Source organism: Ooceraea biroi, chromosome 9, assembly GCF_003672135.1.
Source record: "Ooceraea biroi isolate clonal line C1 chromosome 9, Obir_v5.4, whole genome shotgun sequence".
Taxonomy (NCBI): Eukaryota; Metazoa; Arthropoda; class Insecta; order Hymenoptera; family Formicidae; genus Ooceraea; species Ooceraea biroi.
Window position 1 is genome coordinate 9,768,174 of NC_039514.1, and position 13,108 is coordinate 9,781,281.

A 13,108-nucleotide genomic window follows, 5' to 3' on the forward strand; every position below is an offset into this window, starting at 1 on the left:
TTAACTAAATTTGTAAACCGCTAAGGGAAATTGTCATTCTGTAGAATCTAACAGATGGCAGCACGGCCTTGTGTAAGGAATTTTTATTATTTTTTATAATAAAACATCGTTATAGCGAAATAAATAATATGAAAATAAAGACTAAAAGAGTCATACGAAGATTTAGAATATAATACTTTATCTCATAAAATAATAATAATAAGATCACGAGTTAGTTCTTGGTTCGTAGCGGCGCTTAATTCTGGCAAAGCTCGCGATATTTCGACTAAACACGTCATTATCCAGGCTCGTTCATTGTGCACCGCTCGCGCACGTTTCTGTCCTATTACCGTCATTGTTCCTGTTTTTTCTCTTTTCTGGAAAAATCGTGGTTTTAACCCCGATTAACTGTTGTCAAGTATAATAAAACGAAAGAACCGCTATCACAATGTTCGGACTGGGCGCAGCACCAATTGTGGTTCTGAGTAAGTCGGATTTTTCGCGAGTGTCACTTGTTTGGCAGTTCGCGCGTCTACAAACGCCTCCGAATTTTCCGTCATGTCGAATATTCTGATTATTGTAGGCCAAAACACGAAGCGGGAGAGCGGCAGGAAGGTGCAGAGGGAGAATATTCACGCGGGCAAGGTGAGCGTCTAACCTCTGTGAATCAACAGTACATTGCCTTATTAGGCATTACTCGCGATTGCCGGCGCGCCCACGCGTGCTCTACCGAGAAGACGGGAGCTCACATTTGTAGATCCACATTCTGATTCATCAATTTTACAATCACGGCACATTATATTTTAGTTTAAACATGAATGAATTAAACATTTATAATTAAATTTACAATTAAATTTAACTTATAATTTAAGTCTTGTAACTATTTTTATGGGCTTGGTTGGTTTGACAGGTTCTTTTATTCTGTCTTCACCTTTGCAGGCGATCGCTGATGTTATCAGAACGTGTCTAGGTCCACAGGCTATGCTCAAGATGCTCATGGATCCGATGGGCGGCATCGTAATGACGAACGATGGAAATGCGATCTTGCGTGAGATTACAGTGCAGCATCCCGCCGCAAAATCTATGATAGAGATCGCCAGGACGCAGGACGAGGAGGTGGGGGACGGTACGACGTCAGTGATTGTCCTGTCGGGAGAGATCTTGGCGATGGCCGAGCCATTCTTGGAGCAAAACATGCACCCTACTGTCATCATAAGGGCATACCGTCAAGCTCTGGAGGACATCGTCGTAATCCTGAACGAGCAGGTGAGCGTCGAGCTCGACTGCACCGACAGGGACAAGTTGCTCCAGGTGATAAACTCGTGCATAGGCACGAAATTCATCAGACGCTGGTCAGAACTGGCGTGCCAGATCGCGCTGGATGCCGTACACACGGTGATGTTTGAAGAGAACGGCAGACGAGAGATCGACATCAAGCGCTACGCCAAGGTGGAGAAGATTCCGGGCGGCACGATCGAAGATAGCGCTGTCCTGAAGGGTGTGATGATCAACAAGGATGTGACACACCCGAAGATGCGACGTTACATCAAGGATCCGAGAATAGTGCTGCTCGACTGTCCATTAGAGTACAAAAAGGGCGAGTCGCAAACGAACGTCGAGATTATGAAGGACACCGACTTCACCAAGATCCTGGAACTGGAGGAAGAGCACGTGAAGAAGATCTGCGACGACGTTATTTCGGTGAAACCGGACGTCGTGATCACGGAGAAGGGTATATCCGATCTGGCGCAGCACTACCTCGTCAAGGCGGGCATCTCTGCAATCCGCAGGCTGCGTAAGAGCGACATCAACAGGATCGCGCGTGCCTGCGGTGCGACCGTCGTCAATCGCACGGAGGAGCTGAAGGAAGAGGACGTCGGCACGGGCGCTGGTCTCTTTGAGATCAAGAAACTCGGTGATGATTACTTCTGCTTCATCACCGAGTGCAAAGATCCCAAAGCCTGCACCATTATCCTGCGAGGCGCCAGCAAAGATATCCTGAACGAGACCGAGAGGAACCTGCAGGACGCGCTGCACGTTGCCAGGAACCTCCTCATCGATCCTAAACTCGTACCTGGTGCATAAAACTATCGATATTTGATCTTTTGTTGAAATTATTGATTCTTATATATTTAATATATTTTTTTTCTTAGGTGGTGGAGCAGTAGAGATGGCAGTGGCGCGCCTCTTAACGGAGAAGGCAGCGGGTCTCGCCGGCGTCGAGCAGTGGCCGTACAAGGCGATCGCACAGGCGTTGGAGATCATTCCCAGGACGTTGGCGCAGAATTGCGGCGCGAACACCATCAGAACCCTGACGGCACTGCGCGCGAAGCACGCGACGGAGGGCACCACTTGGGGCATCGATGGGGAGACGGGTAAACTGGTTGATATGAAAGAACGCGGCATCTGGGAGCCGCTGTCCGTCAAGCTGCAGACGTATAAGACGGCGATCGAGACCTCGATCCTGTTGCTGAGAATCGACGACATCGTGTCCGGCAGCAAGAAAAAGAGCAGTGGGAACGAAACCGCGCAGCCGAGCCAGGTCACGCAGGAATCGATGAAGGAATGAACGCCGCCTCCTCGATACCTCAGAGCCTAAACTTAAAGTTTTGCATCTACGTGTAAGGTTCGATTACTTTTGCACCATTGCATTTACATCTGCCCTCAATTTCTATCTCTTCTCTATTCATTTTCACAACAAAGGTACACGATAAGATAACACAATAAAGATAAAAGATAACGTAAAAATTCTCTTTTTATTATATATACATTGTCTCATGGAATATGGAATAGCAAGCGATCCGATCGCACGTGTCCATATTTACAATTAAATATTCTGCTTTGCGTGATCGGTGGAATTCTGCAAGTTCTGTACATGATGATTCTTCGATATCGGCCTCTCCGTTTCGAATACGGTAGTTCTCGCCGAGATCGAATCCGTCGGCGTCGCGGTGGAAGGTTTCGCGTTATGCGACATTAATGGCTGCACGCATAATTTGGGAAGCAACGGGTCTTTCTTGATGGGTAACAGGATAGCCACGGGCTCCAAGATACTCTCCTTGTTCAGACACGTGATCTCCTGCGAATTATTTTGCGCGACGTTTTACAATTGTCCCGCGTTTTCGCGTTCTGCAAGTATGTACTGTACATACCTCTTTCTGCAGCACGCTGACCGATATTCCTAAGTGCGTTGCGATTTGAGTGGGCGGGAAAATCGCGTGTATGCAGTACTGTATGTAGGGAATCAGCTGTTCGCTTAGGCATTGCGTGAACTTGACCATGTTCTCCCGCTCAGGCGCGGCAAAGGCCTGAAATACGTCGTGGTCTTTGTGTAAAAGACGAAGTTCATTTTTTCGGATGGGAATTCGTACGACGATGACGATTAACTAACCTGCTGCTCTTGCTTGTAAAATATCAGCATCGCTCTCGCCACGTTGTGCAATGATTCCTGCAGCAATTTCGTGCACAAGGCTGAGAGTGCTACCGGCGCGCAGAGACGCAGTTCGTTGAACGCCGCTATTATGCCGTTGCAGTACTCGGCTAGAGGATAAAATTCCACCAGCTGTTCGGGCGGATTTTCCTACGAGAGCCAGAAAATTTAAATAAAAAGCTTGGATCCATCTAGGTAGACGTAACGACTCAGAGAAACGCGATTTTGTGCACTTACCGAATTGATTGAAGTTTCCGGTTTCATATCGAGTCGTTGCGTCTTGTTAATCAACGTGAACGTCTCCATGTCTTTCTCAAATTTCCTGGTGGTCCTGCGAACGTTCTGCTCGAATTTTTCACCGATGACGCGCACGAATATATCGGACATTCGGCCCGTGAAGTCGACACCCACTCGACCGAACGACAGCCCGAAGTACGTGCACTGGCCCAGGATGGAATCTATGGACGTCACGCCTGGTAAATCCTGCTCTAACGTTGCGAGAAATTGCGTTATCTGCGGAAAGAAAGGTCACGGATGAACCCTCTATTAAATTTCTGCGCACATTATTTCACTTGTTTCTTTACCTTCTCCTCCAACCAGTGATAAAATATCGCGGATTCGTTCAGCGTAAGATCGCGACCGGGAATCGTCAGCTCATCGTCGTTGAACATGGCCTTGTACTGAGTTATTATGTTAAACAAATGTATTCTGGACAGTTCTATCGTCTTGGCAATGTGTAGATTAGCTGTGAACAACAAAAAATGTAATTAACGAGATTCCCTCGAACGAAATAATTTCTATTTCGTGGTTTGTGTAAAACAGGATCTTTAAATAAAGTGAGGGTCTTCTTACGATCGTCCTTTGGTATCGCATTTAACAAGCTTTGCAGCCAGCTGTCCCTCGCTTGAAGGAACTTTATTCGAAGCTCCGGTTCCGTGAACGCGTCCATGGATCGCAGCAGACCCACGAGCTGGAGGCACCGCGGGAGCGGCAGGTCTCCTCTTAGAGATCCGACTACCTGGCCCACCATTCCCGACCAGCTGCTCTCGATCTCGGTTACCATGGACTGAAACATTAATAAAATGGTGCTAAAAAATGTATCGATGTAGAATAAATATCAATAGAATATATATTAATACATTTCGATATTTATTTCTGGAGGAATATTGATAAAATGTAATTGAGAATGCACGGCTGGATATTGGAGAAATTTGTTGAAGCTAAGGCTTATACCGAGATGATGGGAATGTCTCCGTGCTTCATTCCTAATTGACGAGCGTACTGGGACAATTCTAGCGCCTCGTTATACTGGTTGCTTCTCAGACACGATTCCATCAGCTGAGGCATCTCAAGGATCTCGAGCAGCTCCGCATTTCGTGTCAGCGTCAGGCTGTTCAGCCTCCTGTGCGCGTTGATGTCTTTCGAGGTGTCGCAGAACGACTGGCATTTCTCCACGAACTCCGGGATCTTTTGCACAAGTTTGTCGAGGCGGTTTTCTGTCTCGTTGAACTAGAACAGCAAAAGCAATGCGATAGGATCGTTCTAAGGGCCCGCATTTCGTTTGAGGTTTCTCAAACTTACATGATTCAGTATCTCCCGTGAACTTTCCGCTGTCTGAATGAAAGTCTTGTAGTTTGCGAAGACCAACTCCTGCGTAGTCTGCAGCACTGCGCTTTTCTCGTCCGACAAATGATCAGGTTCTTTACCTAGAAAGTTTTGGCGTGCCATTGAAGCTTCATTTAACTCAAACTGAACTCAAACCAAATACCGTACAAAAACATGTGCTTACTGAGCTGATCTACATCAAATCCACCAAGTTTTGAGAGATATTGATAAAATTCGGGATTCTCTTTCCATGATTCTGTAAGGCATGCGACAATTATGGAAAGTATATATAAATATGATTGAACAATCTATTAACAATTAGTTGATTACTAAATATAAGGACTTACCTGGAATGCCTTCTGGGAACACTAGGTTTATAACATTTTCCGTCTCAATATCCATGATTTCTTACAATGTAAATGCTATGCAGCATCAATTGTTAACATTTGTTGCAAAATTGGTAACTGATGAAGCATTGACAAGTGGCAAGTATCAAATGGAATCCTTCAACTGTATAACCTAATATAAATTCTAATATCTCGTCTGATCAGCATAAACAATAATCTTAATCCAATCCATTGTAACAAAACAATTTCCTTACATCACAGCTATAAATTTTAGACAGATAAGAATTTGACAGCTAGGTTAGTTTTTTTAATAGGATATGATTTCCATGAAGTGACACGTCGCAGGATTGCAAACGTCACTTGAGACACAAGTAATCAGCTGATCGACTAGAGCAAGTTCGTAGAGGTTAGGTTAGAGGCACGTTCCTGACAATTTGACAATTACATTTATGAATTAAAAATTTCCTGATAAACGTCGATCGGATCGCTCTGCCTCGCGGAAAATGGCTATGAATCTAATAAAACAGGTATATCATGCGTAATGATCGAGTTAGTAATTTTCAAATAAAATAACCTAAACATGTAAATTTACACTATAATCTAATTATTATCTAATTAACGTTGGATGATTATAGATCGCAGTGCTTGGACAACGTCCGTCCCTTGGAAAAGTCTTGTCGGCAAAAATGTACACTGGAAAGTTATACGAGCCCGATTATTTAGAGGTTAAGCTTAATTGCTTATAAAATGAGAATATTTATATATTTCGCTAATTTTTTGATTATTATAGACAGGAAAATCGAAAGTTCCAATGTTGCCCTCGATAAATATACAGATCAAGGGCTACGACTACCCCGTGCTCGAGTCCTATCAAGCTTTGATGTACAAGTTGGCAAACGCCATGCAGATTGACGTGGACGATAGGTAAATTCTTCAATTTAATTTTTTTCTCTGCGTTTCTTCAGGTTTTAATCATGCATTATGTTAATTGTATTGATTTTTAGTTGGGCACTACCGGCTCAGGTATTCAAGATTGAAAAATTTAAGACTAGAACGACGGTGATCGAGACGAAATACGATCTCAAGATCTTTGAAAGAAATATGCAGGTATCCGAAATATCAACTGCAAAATGTTCGGTATTAATTAGAGTATTGGAGGCAGCCCTACCGCAAGGCGTTACTCTGAACGTGGACGTTTTTGATCCCGCACTGGAAAAGAAGCGATACGTGCCAGACAAGGAACTGCTCGACTTGAAGAGCACATTGGAAAATCTAAAGAAATAAATATTCTAGACGATCGTACAATTATTGCTACTATCTGGGTGCGAGAGACATTTTTGTATATACGTATGTTAATGTAGATATTTTTTTAGGTACATAAATTTTTAAAACGATAATTAAACATCTTTTAAGAATCGCTAAAGAGATCTTTCTTTTCTAATCTTCCTGAGACAATGTGTAAAATATATGTACACAAAGGAGCTAGAAAAATATTTCTAGAAAACGGAACCTCCTCTCACCGAAAATCTCATATTACAGTCTTAATATTTTTCTTAATAATTCTAATTGCATTAAGATCAGATTAAATTGAATAAATTACTATTTCTCTATAATGCTACTAACATCTATAGTAAACCGAAATGCACGACTTTAATCTTTGTACTGTCGTCAGATTTGGGAGATTCCTTCACTTTCTCGTCTGCGCCATTTTCTGCAAAATATTAGAGAATAAAATGATTGCAATACTAACATAAAAAAATATATTTGTAAAAATGCGCTTACTGGACAATGGCTGGAAATCTTTAAGATAATCCTCGTTACCCAAGCAGAGTGGAAGACTTTCAGCTAATTCGCGTTTAGGATCTGTTACATGTGGCTGTACAGTTGGTCGTTTCTGCCTGTGTGCTTGACCCTGTAAAAGTATGTCACACGTGGCTAAGAACTTACATTTTAAATCAAAAATTCAAGGGGAGGTGCAGGATAAAAATTTGTGTCAGAGCTCTCTCTCTTTTTTTTACGTACCGTACCGGGTACCAGTATGTGAGTGACAGTATCTGAAAATTTGACTTTCGGCTTCTCGTTGGAGTTTGCTGGCGTGGATTCTGCAAACGGCGGACATGCCGAGCACAATTTCGAGCTAGCAGCGGACGTACCAATCACCGGCAGTGGCGGCACGTTGGAGAATACTTTGGTCTCTTTGCCGACGTTCACGTTCGCGTTGCTTTGATTGATAGATCTTGATAGGTATCTGCTCTCGAACAATCGACGGTGCGCACCATAGGCAAGATGCGGATTCTGCGAGGGAGGACCGAACTTTCCGCCGCTCGTCCGCGAGCGATGCAAATCTGCGTCATCGCGAGTGCCGTCATGGAACACCGGTACGTAATCCAGGTCGTAGTTGTATCTGTAAGTGCGGAAAGACGTGCAGGGTTTTTGGCACTGCACGATGTTCGACGCGGAGTTTTGCTTTTGCAGAACGCGCGGCGACGCGTGTACTATCCGACCAAATTTCTGAATGGACTCGTCGAGCTCTGTCAAACCCGGAGTACTTCTCGACAGCGGATAATTCTTTTTCGGTAGACTGTGTAAGTAATTAGCCAGGGAAGTCGACAGGGCGGGCACGGACGGTGGCACGCCGACGTCCGCCTTCTCTTCCATGGTGGAGCGCTGCGCTTTAACGGCTTGATCGTTGCCGCTGCTGAACGCGTTGGGAAACGCGACACCGCTGCCTTCAGCTGCAGCGTCGCCCTCGGGATAATTAAACGACGTGGACATCAGATTATTGTAAGTACCGTCTAGAAGAGACGCCGATTGCTCCGTTGGTGCAAGGGCGTCAGCATCGGTCAGGATTTTCGTTAGCAGCTTATCGGATATTTTCGACGACTTCGCGTTTCGCGCTAGCAGAGAGGAGGTCGTTTCTTCGAACTTGCCGCTCGCTATCAGCGCGTTGAACGAACCGCCGTGCGATGCAGACACACGAGACTGCGTGCTGAATGACGTCGACATGATGTTATTGTCCACAGCGTCCAGTGACCTCGCCAAATAACTAGACCGAATATCCTCGGACTCGTACACAGGCTTGTTAAAAGCGGTCGAGATGAAGCAGTCGTCCTGCGTGCGAGTCGTTATCGCATTGACACTGGGGCCATTAAATGAATACGGTATCTCGTTGAGTAGCGACTTGTCGTAAGATATCCCAGCGTCGAAATCGTCATTCGGTCGGTCGTCGACCGTCACCCCCGCTGATTCGCCGAGGGAAACGCTGCCGAACGACGTGGTCATCAGATCATCCGAAGCGTTGTTGAACGCCGGCGCACCGTCGATATTCAACGCGTTCGTCGAGGCGAAGCTTGAAGCGTTGTACAACGGTTTGTTGAAGGAGGTGGTGGCTAGAAACGGGTTCGGAATGTGCGAAGAGTGATTGAACGGGGTTGTCGTCAAGATACCATTGGAAGTGTCAAAGGACGGAGATATCAGGCCGTAGTCGGTCTTATTAGCGGACGGGATCTGGTTGTATGACGCGGCGAGAGCATTCTTCATGCTGTGGCGAGGATGGACGATCGGTAAAGGCGGAATTTGGCTAGTCGAGGCCTTCTTGTAGTGTCTCTTCGGTAGCTTCAGATCGACTAGTTCTTCTCTCCGAGAATCCTCGCTCTCTTCGCTGTATGTCTCTTCTTCCTCTCCCTCCTCGTCGTTTTCCTCCTCCTCCTCTTCGTCACCTTCCTTACTCGAATCGGAGCATATAGAGCACGATGCTCTAGAACACGTCGAATCTGCAAAAATTCCTAAATGTATCATCGGTTTTTCTTCCCGGAAATCTTTTTCTTGTCTGGTCTTACGCGATCCACTGCAGCTATTCGATCTGCTCAGGATGTTCTCGGCCTTCTCCTTGGCCGCATTCGCCAACTCTATATCGTTCAAGACCAGAGCGTAAAAGTGTATGTCCATAAAGAGATCGTGATCGTTCAGGTCGATCGCTAGCCTGAAAGCCTTCTCGAACATCCTGTACCTATAAAAGAAATTCATAATTATTAAAATAATTTGGCATTTTATAGGGAGTTTATAGATAATTTATTACCTTAACAGATGATGGAAGAACCGCCTTGTCAAATCTCTCACTTCATCACCGTACTCCTCCTCGACAGTTTGGCTTATCGGCTTGGCAGGTACGTGAAAACTGCCCAGAGCGTTTTGTATCAAGCCTGTAATTTAGAGAATATTATATTTCTTTCAATTATTCGTATCTAATTTCCTGACCGATTATGAGACTCGTTCAAGTATTAATCTTTATTTTAGGATTAAATGAAAAACATGAAGATGTGATTAAAAGTTAAACTCAAATTATAAATCTGAATTAAAAACTTACGTTTAAATTTGAATTACATAATAATTTCATATCTAATTGAACTACTTCCAGATGAACCTACAAAAGAGTGCAATTTTGCCTCACCTTCGCGCTCGGTCGTCAATGGTAACTTGAACAAATAATTCAAGATCTGATTGAGTGAGTGCATGCAGGCGCACGGATGCGTGTCCCAATTCATCGACAGCAGCAAGGCGGTCGCCTGTTCCACTCGGGACTCGGACAGATACCTCCTGACTAGCTCATCGCCCGAGAAGGTGTCGCCCTCGATTACTTTGATCACGCCGATTGGTCCTCTGGCAATGTGCGACAAGTATTGTCATGTTGTAAGCTTATACCAGATGGTGCCGTAGCGATTCTTACCGTTCAAAAAGTAGCAGAAACAAGGAATTGCCACTGTTGTAGTAGCGAATTTGACGTGGATCGCTCTTCTTGTGCCACTCCATGTGCAACAGAGCATGCTGATTCCTGCAGCAATTTTATTCAAATTTCATCGCGAATTTCGCTAATTAATTATCAAATATATACATGACTTTTAATCTTTTCTCATAGCTCTAGAAAAATTATTTGAAATTAAAATCTCCTTTAGTGATTTCAAAGTATTATAAAAGTTTTGAAACATATGACATAATGAAAATCGTTTATTTATATTTTTAGAAAAAAATATATGTTTTGAAAATATAGCGAAAGTTTTCGAGGAAAATACTGAAACTCATGTGTACGTCCGATATCTGCTGCTCTCACCTAAAGTACGGCGATAGGTCGAGGATGTTCGCAGGCGTCGCCTCGTCGTTTAGCGTCTGGCTCTTGATGCACGTTAGAGTGATGTCAAAGTGCTGGAACTGGCCCCTATCGTTGCCTACGACGAATATTATACCGTCGCCGTGCCAAGCGACCAACGTAGGTATCTAAAAGTGCAAAACGAGATCAGTCCTCCTTCCAATGCACTGCGCGATCATCGTACGCGGCACTTACGAAGGCGGCTTTCACGCTGGTGGTCGTCGATTTCGTCTGATCGTACATCATCACGGTGCCGTCGATGCAACAGAGCAGCAACAGCTCCTGATTCGGCGAGAATCTCACGCAGCTCGTGTGCGTCGGCAACGGTACCGAGATCACGGCGATCCTCTTCAGCTTGTTCTGCCGCGACACCTCGTACGTACGCCACTCCACGGTGACCTCTCCCTGCGTTTTGCGTTACAGACATGTCTCTTTTTAGCGCGCGCGATTTAAGGTTTGGCTAAAATCGGAGAACGGGATATACTGTGTGAACTGAGCACGCAACAATTACCTTCCTCGAGACTTTCTGTTCTACGGAATGAATGACATTGTCGTCGCATGCGTCGAACGTGATGCACAGCGGATCGAACTCGGTACGTATGTAACATAGCAACTCTAATTTCGTTCTGAAAATTCGAATTATTAGATCCAGGTGTGATACAGTGTTCGTACAAGCGTAATTGATTTACACGACCATAGCAACAAGCATAGCAACGAGCGATTGATCACATTTGACACCTCGACTCGAGAAGAACTCGAGTAGCAGCAAGAACAAAAGTAACAGCTCGAATTCAAGCGTACCAAAGTTAAAAAGAGCACAAATTCTACAGATGTCTCAACACTGGCACGGTCATTGGACAGAGATTACGTTTGCCCCCCAAAAATTACGGAACTGGGAAGTGCCTAAGTGGTATCCCAGCTGGCCAGACAGGCACTGTGTGACTACGAAATTTATTGCGGACGATAATGGACATCTACTAGACAGCGCTAAGAAGATCAAAGACTCATCATGGGGAGCGTATAAAGTTAGTGCAGGTGTAGCAGTCGCGTTAAAGTTTTCTACGAAAACGTGGAATTACTTCTCTATCTTTATACGCGAGATATTGTGAATCTTACATGTGCAATGTTAATTGTAATAAAAGAAAATTATTGTAAGGGCACGTGGGATTTGCCAAAGAAAATTACCCGAAGCATGGCCCAGGAATTATCGGCGACTCCTCGGTACAAGAAAGACGTGTGGGAGCTGCACAGGGAGAAACATCAGAATCTGTGCAAGAAAGTAGAGTCGGCGAGGAGGAAAAAGAAGACGAAGGAGGTCACCGATCCGTCGAAAGACCCAGCGGAAAGAGATCAAGCGGATATCCAGGGATCTCGCGCCGAACAGGACAGAGAAGATAAGAGCGAATCCCCATAGACGACCGTGCTTCCCGCTTCGTACCCCGTGAGCCGGAAGAGGTGCATGTTTGCGCGATGATACTGTTTCATGGCGGGACTCCACGGATAAACCTCGTTCATAGTGGATTTCCGCCAAATCAAAATCTGCAAGAAGCGTGTAATTTATTATGGCTCTGCCCACCGGGAAGATTTTTTATCTTTCGATTTTTGAAAAATATATATAGAAAGTATTCTTACCAGGTCAGCAGACTTATTTACTTGAACCTTTTTATCCAATCTACGTCCGTTGGGTACAAACAGGTCCGTCGTGATTAATTTAGGTTCCAATTTATTGATCTTGTCAAAGACGTGCATCTTAGCTTTGGTAAAGTAGACCAGTGTTACCAGGTTATCATTGTATGTGCAGACTAAATGACTCTTGGTAATTATAACTGTAAATGAAACGAATGATATATCTCTCTTATGTATGTTATGACGGAATAATTTCTGATAGAGTTTAATGACGAATAAAATAATTCAGTACCATCAGACACGTGCTCTGATAATTTTCCTACAAGGTACTTGTCGAAATTAATTTCTTGCGCATCGCCGGTAAAAGGACAAACTTGTATCTGTACCAACAGGCCGTTGTTGAGCATTAATTGCACAATAGAATCATCGTACCATTGACAATAGACCACAGAGTTATCTCTGAGTTGATCCTGCGTGGAAAAATAAAATTTCTGTAGAATATTTTACAAAATTCACTTGAAACATTTGATGGATTGTTGCGCACCTCCAAGTACTTAATGGAATGTTTCAATTTGTTTCCTTTCTTGTTCTCTGGGACGTAAGTCATGCCACGTTCTTGGCAGTAGGATCTTTTACCCTCTTCGTACGTGCCATCGACTCGTTTGTCATGATACCTGAAAAATCAAGAGTAGTTAAGTCTCCGCGACATTGTCACAAGTGGACTGTATCGTAAACTAACAAGTAAGTAATATTTTACTTGAATGCACCGAAATCCGTGTCCTCTATGTGTATACTGTCGTCGAACGTCCAGAGATTCACTTCTCCCATTAGCGCAAACATCATAAAACGCCCTGTCAAATATATAAAATATCATGGAAGAACGGGAACACTCAAATCTCCGTGTAAACAATAACGCACGGACACGTCGAGGTTACGTTCCTTCGTCTTCGTTCGAGGAAAATTCACAGCCAGAGACTT

The 13,108-nt window shown here is 44.3% G+C and overlaps 5 protein-coding genes across 6 annotated transcripts; 3 read left to right on the plus strand and 2 right to left on the minus strand.

The window, feature by feature from the left end:
* The first annotated feature begins 283 nt into the window (after window positions 1-283).
* On the plus strand, window positions 284-2,722 carry LOC105284692 (T-complex protein 1 subunit gamma). Its single transcript, XM_011348412.3, has 4 exons — window positions 284-464; window positions 563-624; window positions 919-2,056; window positions 2,133-2,722. Exons 1-4 carry the CDS (start codon window positions 428-430, stop codon window positions 2,546-2,548), a joined length of 1,653 nt encoding a protein of 550 aa, XP_011346714.1. The 5' UTR covers window positions 284-427; the 3' UTR covers window positions 2,549-2,722.
* LOC105284691 (conserved oligomeric Golgi complex subunit 8) lies at window positions 2,720-5,667 on the minus strand. The gene is made up of 10 exons (XM_011348411.3): window positions 5,362-5,667; window positions 5,199-5,270; window positions 4,991-5,115; window positions 4,643-4,918; window positions 4,262-4,475; window positions 3,994-4,154; window positions 3,647-3,922; window positions 3,371-3,559; window positions 3,132-3,287; window positions 2,720-3,058 (listed from the first exon to the last, which is right to left on the minus strand). The coding sequence occupies exons 1-10, from the start codon at window positions 5,414-5,416 to the stop codon at window positions 2,807-2,809; spliced, it is 1,776 nt and encodes a 591-aa protein (XP_011346713.1). The 5' UTR covers window positions 5,417-5,667; the 3' UTR covers window positions 2,720-2,806.
* A 68-nt stretch (window positions 5,668-5,735) lies between these two features.
* On the plus strand, window positions 5,736-6,780 carry LOC105284698 (probable 28S ribosomal protein S10, mitochondrial). 2 transcript variants are annotated; one of them, XM_011348417.3, is made up of 4 exons: window positions 5,736-5,888; window positions 5,997-6,086; window positions 6,152-6,285; window positions 6,366-6,780. In XM_011348417.3, exons 1-4 carry the CDS (start codon window positions 5,865-5,867, stop codon window positions 6,643-6,645), a joined length of 528 nt encoding a protein of 175 aa, XP_011346719.1. In that variant the 5' UTR covers window positions 5,736-5,864; the 3' UTR covers window positions 6,646-6,780. The 2 variants fall into 2 exon arrangements, with proteins under 2 accessions (XP_011346719.1, XP_019888939.1); XM_020033380.2 differs by having other exon boundaries at window positions 5,780-5,910; window positions 6,366-6,645.
* On the minus strand, window positions 6,768-13,075 carry LOC105284696 (WD repeat-containing and planar cell polarity effector protein fritz). Its single transcript, XM_026972607.1, has 15 exons — window positions 12,888-13,075; window positions 12,675-12,804; window positions 12,423-12,600; window positions 12,137-12,330; window positions 11,943-12,043; window positions 11,016-11,130; window positions 10,700-10,909; window positions 10,469-10,632; window positions 10,088-10,192; window positions 9,812-10,020; window positions 9,440-9,563; window positions 9,201-9,370; window positions 7,384-9,134; window positions 7,144-7,273; window positions 6,768-7,072 (listed from the first exon to the last, which is right to left on the minus strand). Exons 1-15 carry the CDS (start codon window positions 12,971-12,973, stop codon window positions 6,987-6,989), a joined length of 3,753 nt encoding a protein of 1,250 aa, XP_026828408.1. The 5' UTR covers window positions 12,974-13,075; the 3' UTR covers window positions 6,768-6,986.
* Window positions 11,043-12,043, plus strand: LOC113562634 (protein Flattop). The gene is made up of 2 exons (XM_026972606.1): window positions 11,043-11,529; window positions 11,661-12,043. The coding sequence occupies exons 1-2, from the start codon at window positions 11,335-11,337 to the stop codon at window positions 11,916-11,918; spliced, it is 453 nt and encodes a 150-aa protein (XP_026828407.1). The 5' UTR covers window positions 11,043-11,334; the 3' UTR covers window positions 11,919-12,043.
* Window positions 13,076-13,108: the final 33 nt, after the last annotated feature.